Raw genomic sequence first — 26,367 nt, 5'->3', positions numbered from 1 at the left:
TACTATTATTCTCAGTTTAGAGATGATTAAAGTGACCATCAGTGAAATAGGATTAGTTACTAAATTATCAAATAATAGAATTTGAATATGAATGTCTGAAATTATAGCACATAACCATTATGCTATATTGATTTCAAATAATTCTGTAAAAATTTATCTTTTTTTAAATATATATAATTGATTTCAGAGAGGAAGGGAAAGGGAGAGAGAGATAGAAACATCAATGATGAAAGAGAATCATTGATTGGCTGCCTCCTGTACAACCCCTACTGGGAAGCATGCCCACAACCCAGGCATGTGCCTTTGACCAGAATCAAACACGAGACTCTTCAGGCCATAGGCTGACACTCTATTCACTGAGTCAAACCAGCTAGGGCAGAATTTATTTTTCTAAATTTAATCCCTATGGTTAGGAATTAAAGCATGTGATAGAATATTAGTAATAAACTCATTCTTTCTTAGATTTAATTTAAATATTTCTACAAATATCATAAAATATTAAAAAACAAATTTTAAACTTAACACGTTGAAAAAGCAAACTTTATTAACATAAAGTGTATCATGTACATGTCCTATAAGTCACTTATCGCCTGCAGAGTGGAGTTAATTATAGTACCAACCCCAGTGGTGTCCTGAGAATTGAGGGAGATAATTGATGTTTGTAAAGCACTTCACACTGTGCTTACCAAATCACTGAATAATGGAGCAAATTCTGAATCCAGACTTTGATTTCACAGCATCAGTTTTTATATAAATCAACTTTGTGTTGGGAAAATATATTTTTCTCTATTGCCATATTTTGTGGGACTATTTTAATAGCATCTGTTTATGCATTATGTATAACACGTATTGTATATAACTTATTAGTATTATTAAATTCGATCAAAATATTTTTCCAATATAAAAGATAAAATGCTTTAAGTGCACCATACTTGTTCATCACTAGATTGTCTCCAATTTAGAAATCATGCTCTAAGGAGCCTACAAATACTTATTTCCACTTAATCCAACCATTCATTGCTAGAATCTAAACTTCTATCTTTTCAGAATGTCACTATCAGAGGGATACAGAATGTTAATGCTTAATAAATTTTAAAAAATCGCTAGTAAATAAATACCTAACAACTCATGCCATATGAGTGATCAGTTACCATTTGCCAGTTGCCCTTACACATAACAAGCTATTCCTCAGACTGAGCTCCTATTTCTGGTCCCCAGATGAGTCACATATATAATGAGTCCAGTAATTATATATGTAAACTTGAGTCCTGATGCACAAAATTCGTGTAAGAGTAGGCCTTCCCAGACAAAGAAGTTGTCTTGATCTCTCCCTCGCAGCTGTGGCAGCTGACTTGATCCTGTGGCTGCAGCCCCTGACCTTGGCTTCATCTAGAAGGTCGTTCTGTTGATTTGCATATTATGCTTTTATTATTATAGATAGAACTATCAGTCTCAAAAAAGTCATTAATTTATTTGTTAGAAAGAAAAGAGAAGTTGCAGATATGTTAAAACAGACCAACTGTACCCCTGAGTATTCCCATCTGATACAGATCCATTATACTGTATTTAGCTATTAAAAATTTAGCTCCTGTCTACTATACTCTACTGTCTTCCATGGTAGTAGGAAGACATATCTCAGGTAATAAGTATTTGAAAGTCAGAAATGCAAAATAGCACTATGTAATTCAGAATGTCTGTAACAAATGCTTTATTTGGGGAGTGGCCCGCATAGGATTAGATAAAAGAAACAGGAACCAAACATGGAGGACTGTGTATACCATGCATATTAATAACAAAATGGGGAAATATAAGACTATAGGCCAGGTGATTTGATGGGAGATGACCACATGAGTAAACATTTAAAAAAAAATAGTGGCAGTCTGAAATAAAACAGCTTCAGTGTAGTGATATATTTAGCAAGATGCTGAGGAGAGAGAAAGAGTAGTAAGATTTGGAGAGGGAGTAACTGTGGAGAAAGAAAAGGACTTGAGTAATTTCCAAGTGATGACCTGGATAGCATAATATAATGTGTAGCATACACCACCACAAAAATATGAAAATTGTTTTCCAAAGAACCAGATTCTCAGGTTTACTTTAATCATTTCATGTTTGTATTTAAGAAAGGTATACACACATATGCCTAGTGAGAGTATCACTAGTCACTAGCAATTTCTAGGAACACATGGCACTTTCCTTAAATGCTTTAGTTGGGCAAACATATAGCATTGGGTTTCCTTCCCAGTTGAATAAAATAATAATAATCTCCCTTCACCCCTTATGCATGCAAGCCCACAGGAAATACCTAATTTCACCTTTTGTTGTATGTGAGACATTCAATTAGATTTGCAAATATTATCTCACCAATATTCATATTACGAGGTATGCCAAGGAATAATGCATCCCTGTCTCTGTGGGGTAAAAAGAGGGTAAGTGGCTCATTTGGGGAGCTAGAAATAGAAGTGCAGTCTGTGGAATAGCTTGTTATGTGTAAGAAGAACTGGCAAATGGCAACTGATCACTCATATGCCGTGAGTTGTTAGGTATTTATTTAGTAGCAAACAATGAGCTCAGGAGCAGGAAAATTGAAAATGGCTTTTTCAATACAGGTGTTTATTTCCCCTTAATTCTTGGTAAGCTTTCCCACTGACCTGTGGGCTTAATAAATAAGGATCTCAAGGTGATGTGGAACATTTTGAAATATCCATAGAAATGTGGAGAGAAATGCTGTTCATTGTAACTATTTTGATTTTTACATCAAACATCACCCTGCAATCCACTCTAATAAAATAACATGAAGAATCTATTTCAGAAATTTCTACCACTGAATGATGCTATATGGATGGCTCTGCCATGCACTCTTTATTATACCTTGGTAAGCAAGTCTGAGGAAACACTACAGCCCACATTCCCAGTGAAGTAGTTTCATTAGTCCTGGGGAGAGATGGCAAATGATCAAATCACCTGTTTGTTTGATGTTCAGGTGGATTTTTAGGGTCTTGTGTTTACTTGAACTTACACTCTTGCGGCTCTTCCTCCACAGTTTCCTTCACTGATCTTTCCATTGCCTACTCTCAAAACCTTGAAGTACCTCTTGGATCCCTACTCTATTTTATCTGCACTGACTCTTTAAGGATGATCTTAACTGAACCAGGTAGGACATGATGGTGGCATGGTCCACAGTGGAATGCCACAGAAGGAAAGAACAGGCTTATGTACTGGATATACCTTAAAGATAGAGCGGCCAGGATTTGCAGAATGACAAGGTGCACATAAAGGAGAACCATCAAAGATGACTCCATGTATTTGGCTGAACAACTGAAAGAATAAAGTTATCATTAACTGTGTTGGATAAGACTGTGAGGGAAGCAAGTCTGTGCTAGAAGGCACCAGGAACTCAAGTGTGGACATTCTACATCTGAGAGGCTTCTTAGATATCAGAGATTGATTAATGTCTTATCACATGTGTCAAACACAAGGGGGCCAAATCCAGCCCGCCAGGCCTTGCAATGTGGCCCGCACCGCTCTGTCATCACTGCACTCCCCTGTCAGTTTATGACATTGTTCAGTAAACCATTCGGCCCGCGATTTAGGCTGGATTTTAGATTTTGGCCCCTTCTCTGATTGAGTTCGACACCCCTAGAACTGGTATTCAAAAAAGAAAACAAAACCAGGGCAAAATGGCATGGACTATGGGATTTATTTTAGGGACTAAACCTCTCACAATATGAGAGCCAGTAAAGTAGTCTATGAAAAGCTCTTATATGTGGTGATGAGCCTAAAATCACAATAAGACACCAGGACCGGAAGTCAGTAAGAAAGCTGAAAGGAAAAAACAAGGTGAGCCTTCAAGAACAACCAAAAACCTGCAAATGCCAACTGGAACACATGTAAACCAGGGAGACCCATGTCCATTGCTCCCTATCTCTAACTTCAACAGAAGAAGCTGCTGTGTACCGTGAGCTCTTGGTTCAGGACTCAGAAAAGTTGCAAGATGAGACTCCATGGATTCCATGGGAGCTACAAATGGACCTCTGACCCATGTCAGCAGTTTGAGTGGCAGATCAGTGACACTGAGCATGCACTGCAAAAGCCCATGGCGTTTTGAGTGCTTAACAGACCACCTTTGTTCATTGTGACCCCACTCTCTCACACAAAATCCTTGTCCCTGCTTTATGTGTGTCCTTGTCACTTTTCATTTGATAGCAAACTATATATCTTTTTTATTTAAGTATCTTAAATTTTCTCTCAGCCACTAGAATATAAGCTTTATGAGAGCAGTTATATCAACTGTTCTGTTAAATAGTGTTTTTCAATTCTCACATAAGTACTAAGTAATATACATTGAATTAAATGAAGTATTAGTTAAACATTAAATAAAATGTCCTAAAACTTTACAAATTATATTAATCACCTTATATGTAATTCCATTCGGAAAGAAAAGAACAGCTTTTATCTTTATGAAGGTCCTTGAAAACAGCTCTATTTCATCTTCTAGTTTAAACCATATGAAACTGCTATTTCAAATTCCTTTTAACCCAAAATGGCAGGTTCATATGGCGCAACTAAGTGTTAAATATAACTCAAGGAAAAGGCAACAGCAATATTGATGAATCTATAAACAAAATTGATCTGTGTTGTGTGTTTTGTGTATCGTGTGTCTGCTGATTAAGTTTCTCCTTTCACTTCCTGATGTTTAACCAATATAGGTATCAATTCTGAAATCTATATAAATATTTTAAACAAGGAATTAAAAATTCCTCATTTTAAGAAAGCTAATTCTCATTTGTTTATTTCCCATTATTCGTTTTCTGTTCACCTTAAGAATTGCCTCTGCTATTCTTGTGCATTCTATTTCTCCCAAACACTTGAGTACAAATTAAGGGGGAAAGGACTTCTGTATAGAGAAAATACAATGAAGGAGGAAAATGTGTCTTGGAATTCAGGGTGGCATGTTCAAGTGAGATACTGAAATGGGAATGGAAATAGAACGCCCAAAGTGAACAGTTACAATAGGAAACTAACTAATTGGTCACATATGACATATCAGCAAACTGCTAGTCTGTTTCCTCAGCAGTTTTGCAAGGTTAGACAGACCATCCCCTTCCAACTTCACATTTGAATGACTTGAGGTTAATAAAAATTTCCAAGCTAATTCGCATTTTATTTTTTCAACTACGTATATGTTTTTTAATTTGCATGTTGGCAAAAATGATTTGAAACAGCTTTAGAATCATGCATTTCATAAGTCACAGAGCTTTCACAGTGCAACACTGATCTCTCTTTGATATTAAACCTTTGCTTTGCCTGATAAACCATGCCATCTGTTCTTAATATAAAAACATGCTAATGACCAGGTGATAATGTAAAGATATATATTTTCTCTTTCTAAAAGGACTGACTTCACCAATTTGCTGAAATTAAGTGGACTATAAATCATTACAAACTTTTTCTTCATCTCTTATTTAAGCCATAATGATTCTAAATTGACATAGTACCTCTTGGAACAGTTTCTAAAGAAAAATTATCTCTCTCTTTAGTAAAATCATCTTTTAGCTTTGTAGTCCATTGGCAGTTTATCCCATGGTCATTTACATAAATCAGAATGTCAGTGTTCATTTTGTTTATTTAATTTTACTGATGAAAATTTCTAGCCAGACCTAATTCTGTTCTTCTCATATGATAGGGGGAAGGAGAATCCAATGTTAAAATATCCCTATTTCTGTAGGTCTTTCTCAACATATTTTTCATGTAGGAAATTTTTTTGTTCAAATAGAGGGACATGTAAAACATGACACTGAGCATTAATTAATGTGTTAAAGTCATTAGATGAATTGGCTATATTATAACTGTAATTATTTTATGTAATTAACTATCCTATACTGAAATGTACATACATAAAATTTAAACTGAAAATCTTTTTCTTAATTTTGGAATTGATAGCTGGGATTTTACAATGGACTGCTCAGTACATTAGGGTTAAAATTGTAAATATTCAACTTCATTTTGAATGGTGTTAAATGTGAAGATCAGTATATACAATAAACACAATTCAATTCTTCATTAGGACATGAACCAGACAGGATGTTCCTGCAATGTGCATTGCAGATTCATTCTATAGAAGAGCTTTGATTAAATAAAGATGTTATATTTTTAGCTGTGCATCCAAATGCTTCTCTATACCAGGAAACTTGGTGTTGCGCTTTAGGGTTAGATGTTGGATCTGAAAACTGTTTTTCCCATTTTACACATTGGCAAAGAAAGAATTAAATTTTCTAAACCTTATTGTATTAGACCATATCTACAGGAAAGGTTAGGTGAGGATTGGAATTTGCTAACCTTCATAACTGAGTACACTGTAAATCTAGTCAGAAACTTAAATAAATACAAGATAACATGTTCGTGACCTTTACAGAGACATAGGCTAAACATTATTAGAATTTATACTGTCAAGCCCAAAAATTTACTGGAAGTAGTTGGACTTAACAACATGACCATTGTACCCATATTGTCATCATGTGTTTGCATGGTTAAATTGTTAATTTACAATGGAAAATGATTATGTAAGTGAAAATGCTTCACAAACAACAATGAAATGTCCATTATTGTTTTTATTTCTATTTCTATTATTATAAGTTCTGTTTCACAAAGGGTTAATCCTTTAATGCTATTACATTCAGAAAGTAAAAAAGTAGGGATGGTGGAAAGCAATATATTGAAAGCAAGACCGAGATCAACCAAAGGACTTGTATGCATCCACAGAAGCCTAACCAGTGGACACAGACACCAAAGGGGTGAGGGCATGATTGGGGGAGGTTGGGAAAGTAATGGGGGGGATGAGGACAATATGTAATACCTTAATCAATAAAGAAATTAAAATACAAAGGAAGAAAGAAAGAAAGAAAGAAAGAAAGAAAGAAAGAAAGAAAGAAAGACAGACAAAGGAAAAGGAAGGTTATCAGAGTCTTTAAAGTGGAATTTTAAAAAATCAAATCTGGAATCTTGCCTTGCTTTCTTCCTGATAATGTCTATGTTTGTTTAATTAGCTAAATTAATTAAGCAATTGTATTAAAATTCTCATTTAGAGAATTAATTGAAATTAATCAGCAAAATATTCTCAATGCATGACCTTCAAGGAATATTAAATTTGTTTAACTCTCTCTGGTTAAAAGTAATAATATTAAGGTATTACTTTTGTATCCCAATAGTAACTATCACTGCCAGGAATAACAATGACTTATCTACCTTATTAGGAATAGCTATTATTATATATCCCATTTTATTAATAAAGAAACAGAGAGTCCAGATGCTATTTACGTAGGTTTAACATAGTCACAAAGTTAGTACTTGGCGGAGTGAATACTTGAACTCATTTCTGTAAGACTTGAGACTCAATAGCTAATTCCTTTCTGGGAAAACAAGGTCAAGTCAGATGGCCTGGTTTTAAGTGAATACATTGCATGAGTTTCTTTCCACTGTGTGTCCCTCAGTTTCCTCTCTATACAATGATAAAAATTTCTACTCATAGTAATCTTGTGATAATGGAGTGAGCTCAAGTAGCTAAAGCACTTAGAATAATGACTGGTGCACTGAAAGGGCTCAGTTGGGGTTACTTATTTTCAGGGTGTTGATGCTAGAGGAGGAGCAGAAAGAGAAAACGATAACAATGAAACACCTTGCAATGATGAAACGGTCTCTGTCTAGTGTTTGAAGCTTCTACTACTGTAATACAATTTAGCCTCTAATAGCTTGCCTCTCAGAAATTTCTTTTCCCTTAGAAGTAATGATAAGCACACAGGAAGGAAAGCTTACCCAGTTAAAATAAGTCTAGCTATTCTGTCCACTTCTTGTACTAGTGGAATTGCTTTGGCCACTCCTGCTCACTATTCACACTATTTTTATGGAAAATGAATCTTGGATCCACTCCCGAAGCCAGATAAGCAGCTTATTCTTTCCTTTACTCTGTTCTTCCCAAGCTCTAGGGAATTCTTTCCCTCTCCTAATGCAGGGGGGGAAGGGATGCTCACCAGGCAGGAGAGACAGGGGGATATAGTTTGTAGATCCAATCTGCATAGGGAAGTCAGCACTTCCCATCAGAATACTCTGAGCTGAATATCCCTTGTGCATTGTGATTTAATGTTGCTCAGAATCCCCTTGTCGTGATAAAAATTGACTGCAGATTAAAATAACAGAAAAGATAAGGTATCTATGACTTTAAGGAAAAAAAAAAACCCTAACTATGCTTCAATTTTTCAAATAAAAGAATATACCAAAAGGTGAGAGAGAGAGAGAGAAAGAGAGAGAGAGAGAGAGAGAGAGAGAGAGAGAGAGAGAGAGAGAGAGAGAGAGATCAGTGATGCATAAAAGAGAAGAGATAATAATTAGACACCTTTAAGTATAAGTGGATTGGGACCCAAAACACAAGTGTAGGGACTGACTGGTGATGGAAGTGTGGGTAACCCAACCAGCATAATGAGTGAAGGCAGACTAAATCGGTCACAATGCAGACAGATTGCTATAAATGCTGGGAGAATTTAAAACTTGCTTATTATAACTTGTTTACTAATCAGGCTCCCATCAGGAAACAGATGGGACTATCAAAATAAGATTATTTTGTGTAGATTTAATTGAAGGAATATTTGTCAAGATGTAAGGAGTGTGAAGGAAACTGTAAGAGGTAGTTCAGTCTATTAAAGCTGTAACAACTTTGAGAATGAAGGGGGAAGAGAAGGGAATAGACATAAATGCAAGAGAAGAAAGTTAAGTAGAGGAATACACCTTCAGAGGAGCTGTTTGACCACATGCCTTTGGAGAAAGAGACTGATCTTGTGATAAAACTGACTGATGAGAGATTATGATTCATTATTGCTAAACAATGAATATTGCTTGCTGTAGAAAGAAAACAGGTAAGTCATTTACCTTTATATGGCATAAGCATGTATACCTAGTGGCCACAGGTTAGATATTCATTAGTTAGTTATTAAAAACTTACTATGCCAAAACTGGAGCATCGGTCTGCGGACTGAAAGGTCCCAGGTTCGATTCCGGTCAGGGCATGTACGTTGGTTGCGGGCACATCCCCGGTAGGGTGTGTGCAAGAGGCAGCTGGTCAATGTTTCTCTCTCATCGACGTTTCTAGCTCTCTATCTCTCTCCCTTCCTCTCTGTAAAACATCAAATATATATATATATATATATATATATATATATATATATATATATATATATTTTTTTTTTAAATAAAAAAAATAAAAACTTACTATGTGTCATGCACTACATTAGAAACCAGGGATAAATATAGAACAAAGAGGTACTTCCCCTTCCCCACCTTAGACAAGTGTGATGCCTTGTGGTAACTTGCAATGTCAGAAGTGTGGAGCAGTAGCAGAACACAGTGGGGCCATTGATTTACCCCTGACAGAGTATAGAAATGGAGCAAAGCCGTCCACAAACATCCTATCTAATAAAGAGGGGATATGCTAATTGACCATCACTCAGTCACAAAAATGGCTATACCCACAGCTGAGGCCAAGTTCCCTTAAGGAGCCTTAATGAGAAATTAGCAGGGACCTGATGCTACGCCCTCCCCTGCCCCTGTGGGGCTTGACAGGGGACCTCAGGCCATGCCCCTCACCCTGGCATCAGGCTGGGGGACCTCAGGCCTCACCCCCTGTTTGGTGGCACACCAGGGGACCTCAGGTCCAGGACCCTGGTCCCAGCACCAGGCCAAGAGACCTTAGGCGACGCCCCCAGCCTGACAGGGCTTAATGGGGGGCCTCAGGCTGCACACACACCCAGCCCCAGTCCAGAGAACCTGAGGTTGTGCTCCCCTGCCTGGTGGGGCTTGACAGGGGACCTCAAGGTGCATCCCAGTGCTGGGTTGGGGGAACTCAGGCTGCATCATCCACCCAGCAGGGCTTAATGGGGGACGTGAAGCTTCATCCCCCTGCCAGTGGGAATTCATAGGGGACCTAAGACTGTGCCACCATCCCAGTGGGGGCTTGACAGGGATCTCAGGCTATGTCCCCCACCCCATCTGGGGGATCTCAGGCCATACCCCCTGTCTTGGAGGGGCTTGACAAGGGTAGGACTGGCATAGTCTGGATCTAGCCCAGTGGGGGAGGGGGACACCTAGTTTTGGGTCTCATGAAATTTTGAGGTGCATGTGGGTGGGCTGGGAGTTGACTCTAGATCTCACTTTTAATGTGCATGAATTTCATGCACCAGGCCACTAGTTGAATGATAATGATCCAGATAGGAAAACAATACTTTGCCTTACTGGAGCAAGATCATAAAAAAAAAAAAAAAAAAAAAAGACAAAAATAAGATGAGAAGGCATTTCAATAAGATATAGAGCAGATCTTATAAAAAAAAAATTGGACATAAAAAAGTTCCAGTTTGAACATCTTGTTCATTTAGTCATAGTGAATAAAGATGTACACCAGGTAGTTAGTGAAAAAGAAGTAACTATCTAGAAAAGCAATTATAGTTTTCTCTTATATATATAGCAATGAACTCAGAGGGTTGTTTTTGTTTGTTTTCTTTTCTTTATATATATATATCTCCTGAAAAATAGTCATGTGGCCCTAACTAACTTCAAAAGAGGCTAGTAAGTTTAATCCCTAACTGAGTAGGTTTAAATTTTCAGCTAAAACTCGTTAGTTCTATTACCAATGAAAGACTGGGAAAATGGACATTGGTGAACATATGGCTATTTCCACCACACTATCTTATATTCAGTTAAATTTGTGACCAGGAGAGGCAGTGAGTATCAGACAATTGATATGTGGCATATATGTATAAAGCAAACAACATAAAATTTGTGCTATTAAATCTGAAAAATGTATGCTGTGCATGGACCTTTTGAGATTGTCTATAAGAACTACTTTCAGATATACAGATTAAGAAATAAAACTTATTTCATCAAACTATCTCTCAGTGGTCAAATACTCAACAATTACTGTATGAGAGAGCTATTTTTTTCTCTTTTTCTTACATTAAAATCATTTAAAATACACACTAGCACAGTTGTTTTGATAAGAAATCCTTGTTCCTCAAACTTGAAAAATATAAGAATCTAATTTGGAAATGCAATATCAATTGGTAAATTAGATTTTTAATCCTTTCTTTAACTTTTAAAAACCACTATAGGTTTGCTTTTTTTACCTTAGATCCAACAACTACATATATCAGGTAAGTGTGAATTGTGAGAGAAAGTGATAAAATTCTGTTAGTTCTTTTTAGCAGTTCTCCACTACATTAACAAAGGCATCATCTTATCTCAAAGTGAAGAATCCATGGGAATATGACTGGTGTGACATCCAACATGACAAAAACAGCTTTCAGAAGAATGAAAAAAAATTTATGTTCTCACAGCTGTGGCAAGAATAGTGAGTTTAAACAACAGTCACATGCATGTGAAATTTAGAAAGATAAGAAGCAGTTACCATATTTTCCGGCGTATAAGACGACCCCCTAATTTTACAGTTAAAACATAGGTTAAGGCCTATATTCGCTGTATAAGATTACCCCCCACTTCCGAGGCAACACCAGTTCTTTTTTTAATAGACTGCCTCTCTGACTCTGGCCAATCTGAGCAGGCTTTTTACTAGAACACAGTGTCGTCTTATACGCTGGAAAATACGTAGGTGGTCAGTTTCACATTTGTTTCAAATAGTCATGAGAGTAGGTATTAGAATGAGAAAAGAAAAGAACCTTGAAAGAAAGGGAACACTGAGTACCTAGTTCCTTCCCCACTCTCCCTGCTCCATGAAATGAAGCAGTTGGGAAAGTCTGTAAGATTGATTTTTCCTCACCTCTCCCCTCCATTTGGCATGTGTTCTGCTTGACATTTGGATTGTTCAGACTAAGTGAAATCATGCATATAAAAGGGCTTGCCACCAAGAAATGCAATTACACATGTAACCTGCAAGCAAGCCACAGGAGTACCAGTGACAGCGAAATTTTTTAATCCTTCTTTAGTGAAATATTTTTACCAAAAAAAAAAAATATATAAAGCTCACAAGATGTACATCAAAAGATAATAAGCAGTTAGGCTGAAACCGGCTTGGCTCATTGGATAGAGCGTCAATCTATGGACTGAAATGTCCCAGGTTCAATTCCGGTCAAGGGCAAGTACATTGGTTGTGGGTACATCCCTGGTAGGAGGTCTGCAGGAGGCAGCTAGTCGATGTTTCTCTCTCATCGATGTTTCTAGCTCTCTATCCCTCTCTCCTACTCTCTGTAAAAAAATCAATAAAATCTATTTTTTTAAAAAGAAGCAGTTAGGTGATCAGTTTCACATTTGTCTCAAAGTCTATAGTCATAAAACTTATACTGTTGTATAACTGTCTTACCTTTCTTTCCTCCCCCCTCCTCCTCCACCTCTTGCTCCCCTTCATCTTCCTCCTGAATCACAACTATCAGTGCCATTTAGGGACCCAGTGCCTATCATATAGTAGATACCCAGTAAGTACTTGTGATTATATATATATATATATTATATATATATATATATATATATATATATATATATATATATATATATATATATATATATATATATATATATATATATATATATATATATATATATATATATATATATATATATAAAACCTGTTTCCCCGAAAATAAGACAGTGTCTTATATTAATTTTTTTTCTCCCAAAGTTGCGCTAGGTCTTATTTTCAGGGGATGTCTTATTTTCAGGGAAACATGGTATATATATAAAATGTAAAAATATTTCACCAAAGAAGGAATAAAAACTAAAAACTTCCACTCTCACCACTACTCCTATGGCTTGCCTCAGACTTCTCAATCAGTTGTCCTGCTCTATCTTGGCCAATTGGAGTGCATGAGTCCCAAGATAGGCTGTGGTGTATCCTCTACAGGTGCCCTCAGAGCTTTTGCTCCTGGGCTACAAAAGCTACTCTGGAAGATTTCTCTTCACAGCGCTATGGGGTTGCCAAGTCAACAGCTTCCCCATCCTTTCTGTGATCACTTCACCTAAATAATAGAATCTCTTTTTACCTAAATGCAAGAAATACAGATGGCTTGGCAATCACATGTATTGAGACTGAATTTCTAAACAGCTTTCAGATATCTTTATACAGAGAGACCAGATTATTTTAATATATGAACACATAATAATCTGGCTACTCTGTGTGTGTGTGTGTGTGTGTGGCTAATGTACATGTGGCTATATATGCATATACATATGTGTATATGTACATGTACATGTACGTGTACATGTATATGTATATGTATATGTATATGTATATGTATATGTATATGTATATGTGTATATATTAGAGACCCACAGCATGAATTTGTGCATGGATGGGATCTGGCCAGCCTGGCAGGGGGAGGGGACATGGGTGGTTGGCCAGCCTGCCTGATGGTTAAACTTCTGGTTGAGGGGACAATTTGCATATTAGCCTTTTATTATATAGGATATACACTGAATGGCCAGATTATTATGTGTTCAGAGATTATAATAATTTGGCCACTCAGTGTATAAAAAAGTTCTCTAGCCCTAACCAGTTTGTCTCAGTGGATAGAATATCAGCCTCTGAACTGAGAGGTCCCAGGTTCCATTCAGGGGACAATTTGCATATTAGCCTTTTATTATATAGGATATACACTCAATGGCCAGATTATTATGTGTTCAGAGATTATAAAAATTTGGCCACTCAGTGTATAAAAAAGTTCTCTAGCCCTAACCAGTTTGTCTCAGTGGATAGAATGTCAGCCTGTGAACTGAGAGGTCCCAGGTTCCATTCTGGTCAAGGGCATGTACCTTGGTTATGGGCACATCCCCAGTAGGATGTGTGCAGAAGTCAGAGGGAGAGAGAGATAGATTTGATCATCTGCCTCCTGCACGCCCTCCCATTGGGAATTAAGTCCGCAACCCAGGCATGTGCCAGAATCAAACCTGGAACCCTTCAGTCCACAGGTCAACGCTCTATCAACTGAGCCAAATCAGCTAGGGCTAGCATTGCTTATTGATGTCTTAATTTTACCACAGAAGCCCATGACAATGGTTATGATGATTATTCTTCTTGGTAAGAGCTAAATGTTTAAATATATGCTAAATGTCTGACAGGCATTGTTTTTTTCATTTACAAAATTAACAGTGTTCTGAAGTACATAAAACATATAAAGTAATGTTTACAAAAGACTTGAATAAAAAATCAAACCTTTCCCTTTCGTTGAAGCATGGCAGAGAACACCAGATAATGTTCAATGGGAGAATGGGAACGGTGGCACAGACGCACTCAAGAGCGTAAGTCACACGATTTCAACTGAGAATGGTTCCTAAAATTGTTTACAGTGTTGGCATCAAACCAATATTCTGCAGCAGGAAATTAAAACTTGGCAGACTCAATGGCTTGCAACACTAAATAAAATCAACATTAAGGTAGATCCTAATCTCCAATAAAGTCCTGGCTTACATCTGAAAGGCTGAGTGAAAATTCTGTGTCCTTGCAAAGCAGAAAGTTCACTGATGCAGTTGTATCAGATAGCAGACATTTTCATATTTATTTTCCTGTGTATGATGTTTTGGCCATAGCAATCAGATTGGCAGCCCCAACACCTTCTTATAACATGTAGTTACAGTATTGATTTTCAAAGAAGCTGGACTGAAATTGAGTTCACCACAATCAAATTTAACTATTTTCTTTACAAAAAAATAAACAACTAACAACCTTTTCATTTGCACAAGAACTTTTGAAGCATCCACCTTTTTATATTTGTTATCTTAATCATGAATGGCTATAAATTCTAATCCTTCCATTCCTTTCAAAAGCAATCCTTTCAATGAAACATTTAGTAACTATTGCCCTTATCTGCCTTCTTACAATACTTTATTCTAAAATACTCATTTCAATATGTTTGTATTGCAGTTATTTTGTATAATTTTGGTAATTAGTATTGTATCATATGTTACATGGAAAATATTACCTATTCTATAATATTTTGTTCTTTACATTCTTTATGGTCAGAGGTTGTTTTATATAATTGAAATTTGATAATATGTATATCCCCTAGGACTATAGTGCAAGGTTGAACAAGATTGGGAATTAAATGATCTGTTTATTCTAAAAAAGAATATCCACACAAATAAATCTTATATATGCAATTAAATCAGTAATATTAGAGTACTTCTATAGAGAGATTTATATCTAATAAAACATTCCCTCCTTGCCTGTTCAAAAAAATCTTAAGCTGTTTACTTAGAATATACAAAATGGTATTGATGATGAAGTGGTTTGATTAGTATTACCCCAAAATTCATGTTCTCCTGTAACCTCAGAATGTGACTTTATTTGGAAATAGGGTATTTGCACATGTAATTAGATGGAACCAAGTTACACTGGTTAGAATTGGCCTTAAATTCAATTACTGGTATCTGTATAAGACAAAGGGAGGACATTCAAAGATAGAAACACACAGAGAAGGCCATATGAAGATGTGAGCAGAGGTTCCTGACAACCCAAAGAACGTCAGTCATTGCTAGGAAACACCAGAAAATAGGAAGATGCTAAAAAGGACTGTTCCCAGAATGTTCAGAGGGTGTATGGCACAATGACACTGATTTTAAACTTCTAGCTCTCAAAACTGAGAGTATATCTCTGTTGTTCAAAGCTACCAAGTTTGTGGTACTATTACAATAGTCCAAACACTTAATACAGATGAATTATAGTAAACTTTAAATACTGAATACACAATTAACTAGGATAACCAGTTGATAATACCTCCTCTAAATAATAATGTAAAAAGGCAAATAAGCAGAAATAAAGAGAAAAGATTGCAATGGAATTAATTACTTAAAAAACATCTCAGGCATGTCCTGGACTCAGTATATATTTTACTCAAAGTCATATACCTATTCACCTGCAGGCAGGCATGAGAATCCATTTTCAGAATGATGACCCTGAAGCATTCTATTATATTAGGAAATATCTCATCATCTCTACTTAAGTGTGCTTATTGAGGCAAGGAGAAATAATTTATTTTGGAAAGATTTATAGCCACAAGAGTTGAACCAAAATAGGGTTTCTTCTTAAAACTTACTAGATTTTTCTCCAGATTGGAGGTTATTAACTTTATTACTTTTTTAGTTTTAGTCATGAGTTCCCTCTCATTTGAAAAATATACATATGCACCTATACTTTTTTTCTGTTATCATATATTTTCAGGATGGTCGGAGATTACCTAATAGCAATCTTTTTATCTTGCAGGGTTTCTAAGCATTCCCATTGTAGAAAAAATAGCAAATTAGGTAAATCAGCTTCAAAGTCCAAATTTGTTATTTAATACATTCAGTTATCCGTGCTAAGAACAGATGTAAGTGTGGTCTTAATTTAATCCTCACTGTGTACAGAGTCCTGGCTGTGTGATTGTTTGGGGAAAAAGGTGAGTGATAGCCCCGGCCAGTGTGGCTCAGGTGGTTGGAGCATCATCCTGTGCACCAAAGGATTCCGAGTTCAATCCTTGGTCAGAACACAGAACGCAACTGACTGATGTTTCTCCCTCCCATCAATGTTTCTCTCTCTTCTTCTCCCATCTTCTCTCTCTAAAATCAATCAATAACAAACAAATAAACAAGCAAAAGGATATCTTGGATGAGGATTTTTTTAAAAGTGAATGTAATATTCTAGAGAAGGTTAAATTCTAACTTCAAAGATTCAGCATTAGTTGAGAAAATAATTCAGAGAAAAGCAGAGTTAAAATCACATAAAAATAGGCAAGATGCCCTATGTATATACCAGATATGGTAACATGCACACATGCTTTATTCAGATATGGTAGCTGAATGCTCTATTACTGTTACAACCACATGTTTTTTAACTACTTTGATGATGACCTGTCATATACTAAAGCTGGTCACTGTGAACTCTAACTTTACTTTTCCCCTAAAAATATGTTGTTAATACTCAAGCCACCACATATTAAAAAAAGTTTTCACAATGTGTAAGTTTTTTTTTTAGTACTAATCCCCCAGTTTTAAGAAAAATAAATAAAGCAAACACATTGGAAATAAAATATATCCTCTATATTTCTAAAGTTCCATTGCAGCTCCTGAGCAGACATGACAGGTTTTGCTAATCAGACATGATCCCTGCAATATGTAGATTCAGGAAGTAGTGCTTAGATGTTACCCATTGTCTTATGCACAAGGAACAGGGCAGTGGGATACCAGATGGGGGTCATCAAGCTGGCCCACAGCTTCCTGAACTTTGCAGAGACAACCAGCTCTGGGTATGTTTAAGGAGTTTTTCCTATACCTCAGCCTTATAATCAGCGCTCCTAACCATTTTGTGAAATCCCTATGTGGCTTCATAACTCTTTTTTAATCAGAGGATCTTTTTTATACAACTGAGAATGGTAACTGGCACATTGCCCTTAAAAAGCCATGTTCTATTCCTCAGATGCCTGAATATGTGTCAATGTCCATTAGAACTATTTGGAAATCCACAGTTTGGGCAATGACTTGACCTGTGGCAAGATTTTTCTCCCAGGCACTTACAACAACAGCAATAAAAGAAAACATAAAAATTATATGAGCCATGCAAAGAATAGATGAGCAGAAGAACTGAGAGGGAAGAAAAAAAGAAAAAATGAGCCATGAAATTGTGAGAGGAAAGTCTGCCACTGAGGGGCAGTAGGTTTGACAAGGTTCTGATTTCCATCACTGGGCAGAGCGGGGCCCACTTGCTTCTGACTTTATTATTTTTTAGTATAATTTCTTGTTTTAACCTTAATTGAACTATCTTAAATTAGTTTCAGGAAAATAATAAATCATAAGAATCTATATTAAAACAAGAGAATGGAGATGGCCCTTAAAGTGTCCTTCCTCCCTCCTTCCCTCCCTCCCTCCCTTCCTTCCTTCCTTCTTTCCTTTCTTCCTTTTCCCTTTAATCTCTGTCTGGTCACTAATTTAATATAGACTATTTTGATATTAATCTACATAAAATTAGCCAGCTATGTATCCCTTTATAAAGTCCTAAACATTATCACATACATTGTAATAAGGAGTTTCCTTTCCTCTTTTATTCCCAAGTTGCTCTCTATATTCTCCCTTGTTTTTTCATACTTGTGATTTTAGGTTTGAAGGGATCTGACTCACAATCTTTGAGTCACAAGCTCCCATGTTACCTAATACACATATACCTGCATGGATGGAAAAATCAAAATGCTTTCTGCCCTACATAACACTTGCTTAAAAAAAAAAATATGCCCCTGCCCAAACCAAGATGTCACTAGTTTGATTCCTGGTCAGGGCAATGATTCTTTCTCATCATTGATGTTTCTATCTCTCTCCTTTTCCCTTCCTATCTGAAATAAATAAAAAAATGTATTTTTAAAAGTATGAATATATATTTCTCCCCCAAGGGACATCTTAAATTTAAAAAAACTAAATCCCTAAGTGCTAATGTAGAGTGACTTTTTTATAGTTGTCTTTATATATAGAAAAAATTCTCATTATTCTTTAGCAACTTTTCAAAAATGGTTTCTTCTTTAGGAACTTACTGATAATTTCACTTAGAATCACTCAGAAGACTTCAAGCTTCTCCCAAAAATCTCTTTATACATCTATTGTCGCCCTCATCTTTTATATTTGTTTAATCAATTTATATTTTTTAATATTTTTATTTCTGAACTAAAAGTTCAGATAGTGTCTATAGATTCTAGACAGTGTCTATATAGTTTTACTATGTTTACCATTCAGTTGATGATATATGCTCATCATTAGGTTTTTCTTATTTTTAAGAAAAAAAAATTTTTCTGGTTATCAAATTTAATCTTGCAAAATTTCAATATTATGAAAGTGAGTTGTCTATAATTTAATTATAAAGAAACTTATATTCATTAGACATTAGTTTTGCAGAATTGTATTTCTTTTATAATTATTCTAGCATACACACTTAGAAAATTAATATTATACTGTTAAATCTCTCTCAGTAATAAAATATTTTGCTTCTCCTTATATGTATTTGTTATGCATAAATTACTGTTTGATTTTGAAAGTGCTCTTCTTTAGCTGAATGCTTGATTTCTTAAAAATTATCTAAGATTAAAAGCTAACTGATGAGACATGTAGAGATGTAAATAACCCACAATCCTCTCATTATCATACAACTGGGTTTATGCTTTATGTGAGTATGTATGTGTGCATATGTACTTTTTCCCCTATATTAAAACTGTCTTTGACATGGTTTTAAATGTTCCCCCTGTCTTAAATGACCTGTGGAAAGTTACTGACTTGAGTCACCTAGCCCTTTCACTGAGCTTTCACTGGGCACCAGCAAACAAGAAATTATCCATTATACCTAGCACATTCTGGTAACCTATCCGCTGGTATTTTCCACTATTAACAAGAAATCCACAAAGGAGCTTGAAAAATTAGGTTTTAGGGAAACCATTGTCAAGTCCATCCCATCACATTTTCTTAAGAAGACTCTAAAAAAATAATGAGAAAGATATGAAAATACAATAGAATCATCAGAAAATCACTTAAATTTTTCTTGCTTTCCTTTATTCCTTTCAGTCCTTGCAAATCTGATAAACCATCTTAATATCATTGAGTGCTGATGCTGAATGCTGACATCAGGCGTTTGTAAAATCTATAGTTTAACACTGACATTAGGTGGGAGCCATTTAGGAATAATGCTTTTAAGTGACTCCAAAAATTAAAGAAAGGAAGAATGGAAGAAATGGAAGAAAATTAGTAAATGCTAAAGTGATTGATTTGAGATTCAAAATATACCATAATTAGTGGGATTGATCATAAAATATGTATCATCACTTAGTCATGCTTTAATAGTCCTAAATAATTACTTCCATTCAAGAAAAAAAGTGAATACAGAGGTAAAAATATAAACACAATGGGGAATTTAAAAAATAAAGCACTTGTACAAGAAAATAGAGAAGTAATTAAAAGAGAAAAAAAAAGTGTATAGATTTTTATAGGCTCCTTACATATTAAGTGTTATAATAAAAGTGGTTACAGTTTATTTTGTTAAAAGCTGCATTATTCTATAATCCATACATAATTTTTTTAAATTTTAGATTGGTTCTTCCCAGCATGAAGTCAATTTCTAGCTCTTTCTTTTTTTAAATTTAATTTTATTCTTTAAAGTATGACAGATAGTAGTACATATGTCTCCTTTTTCTCCCATTGACCTTCCCCCGGCCTCCCTCTCCCCCACCCACCCTGCCTCCTCACATCCCTTCACACCCATTCCCAACCCCAGTGCCGTGCATCCATTGGTTATGCTCCTTCTTCAGTGCCTATGTTGTCATTTGGTAGACTAACTTACAAAATAAAAATGAATTTTTAATATTTCCCAAGCAAAATATTGTATAATTAAAAGGAGAAACGAACTAATGAAATAATAACATTATCAAATATTTGTAAAAATGGTGATTATCTACTTTTTGAAATTCTTAACTTTATAGTTTCTCTCCATTAGTACATATAACTAAAGGACAAATGTGCATGTGAACAATACTCCAAAGATCTTGACAAATCAATGTTTGTATATAGTCTTTGATTTATATAAAATTTGCCTAAAACATGACTTACCTCATTCTGAAGATCACGGATCATTTTGCTCTTTCTTTCCACTTCAGTCTTTAAAAAATTAATCTGAAAATGAATAGAAAATTACATGGACACATTTCTTATTAATTTTTGTGACTCCTATAAATGTATTTTCATGATGTTTGAGCTATAATACTAGAATAATCAACTTTTTATCCACAAATATTGAAAAAGAACAAATGATTACCATTTTTATTAACTAAACTTTTATTGCCCAATTCATATATATAAATCTATTTGAGTATATAAAAATATCCTTTTCTCACGTAATATAATATTTTTAATTGAGATGTACATTATAAAGGTAATCCTCCTCTGTTAAAACCTCAATTTCCATTTTTTTATTTAGTTTTATTTCTTTCAGAGAGAGAGGAAGGCTTAGATTTTTGATAGTTATTGTTGTTTTATTATGATTTATAAGACACCCTCAGCAATTACTATAACCAAAACTTAACATTTCAATAAAGCAATAAAGGTTATGCATTCTGCATTCTCCCAAGGATACAACCAACTCTGTTTTCTTAGAGTATGTAAATAAACTCTTGTGTTTTTAGTGTCCTGTTCTGGTGAAGAAGTGTTGCTTGGCAGCAGCCCTGAAGACCTGCAGGTGTCTGCTGTATCTACAGATTCCCTTGAATGAAACATAGCACTGGAATGAGAGGTGGAAGCATTTAAGAAGTGGCACATTCACACCTCCCTTCAGCATCTCCTCAATTAGTCTGGAGGAGAGATTGCAAGTCCACAGGCCCTTCCCTGATCTTCTTTTTGTTCTGCTTTCCATCTCCCTCCTTATAAAAACCTCTGCTTGCACTGATATATTAAGGTGGGTTTTTTTGAGGACAGGAGTCCCCCATCTTCTCAAGACATCAGCACTCAAATAAACCTTTTTCCTTTTTCATTTTTTCCTCTCTCTCTCTCTCTCTCTCTCTCTCTCTCTCTCTCTCTCTCTCTCTCTCTCTCTCTCTCTCTCTCTCTCTCTCTCTCTCTCTTTAACCAGCATCTGTTGCACAAGTTTAGATTTCATTGCAGCAGGCAGCCAATGGGTTGAGTTATATAACCATCAGGAAACTTTAAATAATAAAGGTTTGTTACTCATGAGTCCTAGAAATTACATGGCACACCTGGAGCCACACAGTGAGAGAGAGAGATGAGAGAGGCAAGGAAGCTAGGCCTGTCATTCTACTTTTATTGGGATTGAAGGTAAAGGACTAATGTCCTGAGCTCCTTCTTTATTGGTGAATTTAAAACATAAGGGAATTTAAGCTTGGGAAGAGAAAAACAAGCAATACAAAGAGTAATCAATGAGTTATGGAGATCAACAACAACTTCTAAAACCAATGAGTGGATGTAGGTGTGGGGGGGAAAGGAGGAGAGAAAACAAAGCTTTCTGTGGCTGGTGATGTGTTTACTTGAGATAGCCATCTTTAAAATAAACACTTCTTTGCAGTGAAAGCTTTTGCAATCACTCTTAAGTCATGCCCTTGCATTACAGAAAAGAGAAAAGCAACTCTCAAGGCTTACACTTCATCTATACAACCACTCTATGAGCACCAGCAAATTTTATATGTTACAAATTTGACTTTTGTTTAAGTCATGAACTATTTAAAGCCATTTTGCTTATATTAATATCCTGCTCTTCCACTGATACCATTATTTTCCCCAAATCCTCAGACTGTGATACTATTCAGTTATCCATAATTAACACCTAGCTCAAATTAAAATTATAATGAAAATAGCCGAAGCTGGTTTGGCTCAGTGGTAGAGCGTCCATCTGAGGACTGAAAGGTCCTGGGTTCGATTCCGATCAAGGGCATGTACATTGGTTGCGGGCACATCCCCGGTAGGGGGTGTGCAAGAGGCAGCTGGTCAATGTTTCTCTCTCATAGATGTTTCTAGCTCTCTATCTCTTTTCCGTCCTCTCTGTAAAAAAATCAATAAAATATATATTTAAAATTATAATGAAAATATATTGCAATGTAAAGACGATAATTGTTTAAATGTTAATCTGGGACAGATTAACAGAAATATTTGAGGCTGTAATACTCAGATATTCAGGACCTAAACTATATTAAGAATGTTTAAAAAGGTTTAGCATTTTGAAACCATGAGTCTGGAATTGCAGCAAGTTTTAACATTCTTGGAAAAATGAGCAGTTCTAGCAGATAGTTTAAAAATACTAGTAATTCTCAGAGACAAAAATATCATTTCTTTGCATTGAACAAAAAATGAAAGAACAGATAATTCTTTATTCTTAATGAAAGTCAAAGCTTGAAGCTAATTCTTGCCCTTAGACTAATTATATCTTATTTAGGGCAAGTTAAGCCATAAAAATTAGCAAGCGTAATGGAATGCCTCTACTGAATATTAATATCTTTAATTACTTGGTTACACCTGAGAACTTCTTCCTGCCTATTAGGTATTTCACAAGGAACACAGATTTGAAAGATTTGTCATGCTGTTATTTGCTCTGGGATAAAAACAAAAGTTCACATATTCATAAAAAAATGTTTTCTTTTTTTAAAATATATTTTATTGATATTTTACAGAGAGGAAGGGAGAGAGATAGAGAGCTAGAAATGTCTATGTGAGAGAAACATCAACCAGGTGCCTCCTGCACATCCCCTATTGGGGATGTGCCTGCAACCAATGTACATGCCCTTGACCGGAATCGAACCTGGGACCTTTCAGTCCGCAGACCAATGCTCTACCACTGAGCCAAATTGGTTTCGGCCATAAAAAATGTTTTCAACAGAATTAGATCAAGAGATTCTTTACCACCTTTTCACCTTAATTTTTCAGAAAGTTATCCTTTTTTATATTTTGTGATTTAAAAGCAATATCACGGTTAAGTTGCAAGTATTTTACTATAAATGTTCCAAAAGATGTGGGTATTTGCAACATATCTGGCATAAAATATACAATCTGTTATTTTTATGCACAAAGGCATAGTAATTTCACATGTAATCAAGGATATGTTTATCTGCTCTTAAATCTAAAATAGCACAACAATATTTACAGAATCAATTCCAAATATATTTTCTTTGAGAGTGAGCAGGAACAGTTATCTTAATTTTCCTTTCTAAGTCAGTCTTCAATTACACCAACTATAGTCTTCATGGCAAACAAATAATTATTGAAATATTTGTAAATATATATATAATCCTTAGTTAACTTAGAATCTTCATATAGGGTGAAAAAGCATAAACTGAATTTTTATAAATATTTGGAAGTGTTATGGCTCTCAATAATATGAGATCTGTGTTCTCAAAGATGTTACCAATAAACATTAAAATATATAAAATGTACATTTATAGTTTTTGCATAAACATATTTAATACTCTGTATATAGTGTAATATCTATATATAAATATGTAAATATAAAGTATATAAACATGACTTGTATTATATAATATGGTATATAGTAGTATGTATATGTAAATATAAAATGTATACATGCCATACAAATATTTATGTTATAATTTATATAGCTATATAAATAATTTTAATAAATGTATGCTATTATCATATTTGCTATGGTTTCAGTCATGTCTTTCTAGCCTCTATTTATAAAATTGTTATTCAATTTGAAACAGAACAAATGCTTTCAAAGATATAAGTATTATTTATTTCATCTGCAGATGTATACATTTATTAAAGATATATTTTGTTAATATACTCTTAAATTTGTTTATGTAGGATTTTTGCATCTGCATTACCAATGAAAAGTGGCTATTAGTGAGGAGGCAAAAAAGGCTAATTCTAATGTATCCCTGCTATTTGGGGGACTAACAATCTGAATCTGGGCCAGCAAACTCAGTGTACATTCTTGATAACCTATAATTAAGTCACTGCCTCTTTCCCAGAAACTGGTCTTGAAGAACCTGTTACCTATTATAAATGCTCACATTTCACAGAGGCCATAAACTGAACAGTGCAGAGCCCTGGAGGGAGGTTATTAATGCTGGCACCAGGCCATACCAATAGATATGATCTGGAGACCCCCAACACCTAGGGCCTTTATGCAAAGCCTGAAAAAAGGACTGGAAGCATAATCCATATTTGAGGGACAAAGACAACAGAAAGATATAAAAGATAAGTTCCCTGCATGTTACTTTGCTCAGACTTAGGAAGTTATTTTGCTGAGTCCGCAGGCATAATAAACAGTGTAACTCCTTTTCTCTAAACTGTTGCTTGATTTTTCTATGGTCTTCTGCAATATCAGTTTATGCACACTGTCATTAATTGATTTAAAATCATAAATATGCATGCTTACAAAATCAGAAAATTTAGATATTTTTCTATTTTCCAAAAACATATTTGCTTAGGAATTTGCCTAGTAATAAGTTGATTTTTAAAAATCAGGTAGAAATGCCCAGCTAGCATGGCTCAGTGGCTGAGTATTGACCTATGAATCAGAAGGTCACACTACAATTCTCTGTCAGGGCATATGCCCAGGTTGCAAGCTTGATCCCCAGTAGGAGGCAACTGATCAATGATTCTCTCTTATCATTGATGTTTCTATCTCTTCCGCCCTCTCTCTTCCTCTCTGAAACAAATAAAAATATATTACAAATTAGGTAAAAGTTACAATAGTAAAAAAATTCTGGTTTACTCTAGCTGGTTTGGCCCAGTGGATAGAGCATTGACCTGTGGACCTGGCACATGCATCTGCTGCAGGCTCCTCCCTGGCCGAGGCCCTGGTCAGGGCTCATGCAAAAGGTACCTAATCGATGTGCTTCTCGCACATTGATGTTTCTCTCTGTCTTTTCCTCTCTCATCCACTTTCTCTAAAAATCAATAGAAAAATATCCTTGGGTGAGGAAAGGAGAAGGAGAAGGAGGAGGAGGAGGAGGAGGAGGAGGAGGAGGAGGAGGAGGAGGAGGAGGAGGAGGAAGAAGAAGAAGAAGAAAAAGAAGAAGAAGAAGAAGAAGAAGAAGAAGAAGAAGAAGAAGAAGAAGAAGAAGAAAAAGAAGAAGGAGAAGGGCAGCAGCAGCAACAACAACAACAAAGCAAAAAAACAAACAAACAAACAAAAAAACTTTCTGGCTCTGAAATTTTTGGGAAAGGAGATCTTTCTTTAGCCCAGTAAAATTCCATCCATATTTGGCTATTCAAGTAATGAATTTCTTCTTTAAGAATTATTGGCTTTTGATATTTATTTAAGAATTTACATGTAAATTTCACATTTATCAGTGAAAGTTGCTTTCTTATATTTGAGTAAAAATTATAAGAGCCTATGACACATAAAAAGAATACTTGTTGCTGACTTAAACTTTTTTGTTCTCATGATAGAAACATACATTTACTTATATGAGTGTATTTGCATATATATTGAGTGTGATTAAACACCTTTCTATAGCACACTGTTCTAGTAGGTGAAGAAGACAGGTAGAGAAAAGAAATTTGAGGAATATTTTAACTTCTACTCATAAAATAATTTTGCAGAAAATTGAATATAAAATTTATTCAAGTTTTCCAGAGGAGTGAGTCTAAAATGAATTTGTTTGATATTCTGTTATGGTGTTTATTGTCTGAATACATTATTTTAAGTTATCAGCATGTAAAATATTTGAAGAGTGTCGTCAAAGATTATTTAACACCAGTTTTTTTTTGTTGTGTTATGAAGATAGAATACTGTAAAAAATTTTTTGCCTTTAACAGATTTATAAAACTGTATCCATTTATGGTTCCTTCTCTTAGTGTAATAGATAAAGAGGCAATTATAACACAAATGATATGGTAATAACAGATGTGCAT

At 35.2% G+C, this 26,367-nt stretch overlaps 1 protein-coding gene and 1 long non-coding RNA gene across 4 annotated transcripts in view; one reads left to right on the top strand and one right to left on the bottom strand.

Annotated features, from left to right (window-relative positions):
* LUZP2 (leucine zipper protein 2) overlaps window positions 1-26,367 on the bottom strand; it is a 286,277-nt gene that overhangs the window by 104,102 nt on the left and 155,808 nt on the right. For both annotated transcript variants that reach the window (XM_084893618.1, XM_084893619.1), the window contains exon 5: window positions 20,593-20,655. In XM_084893618.1, coding sequence (XP_084749744.1) covers window positions 20,593-20,655 — 63 coding nt within the window. The remainder of the gene's footprint in view (window positions 1-20,592; window positions 20,656-26,367) is intronic.
* LOC311627274 overlaps window positions 1-26,367 on the top strand; it is a 356,010-nt gene that overhangs the window by 181,275 nt on the left and 148,368 nt on the right. The window lies entirely within an intron of this gene.

The sequence above is a fragment of the Pipistrellus hanaki genome (assembly GCF_964339955.1).
Source record: "Pipistrellus hanaki genome assembly, chromosome: 9".
Lineage (NCBI taxonomy): Eukaryota > Metazoa > Chordata > Mammalia > Chiroptera > Vespertilionidae > Pipistrellus > Pipistrellus hanaki.
This window is presented reverse-complemented; position numbering and strand designations above follow the sequence as displayed.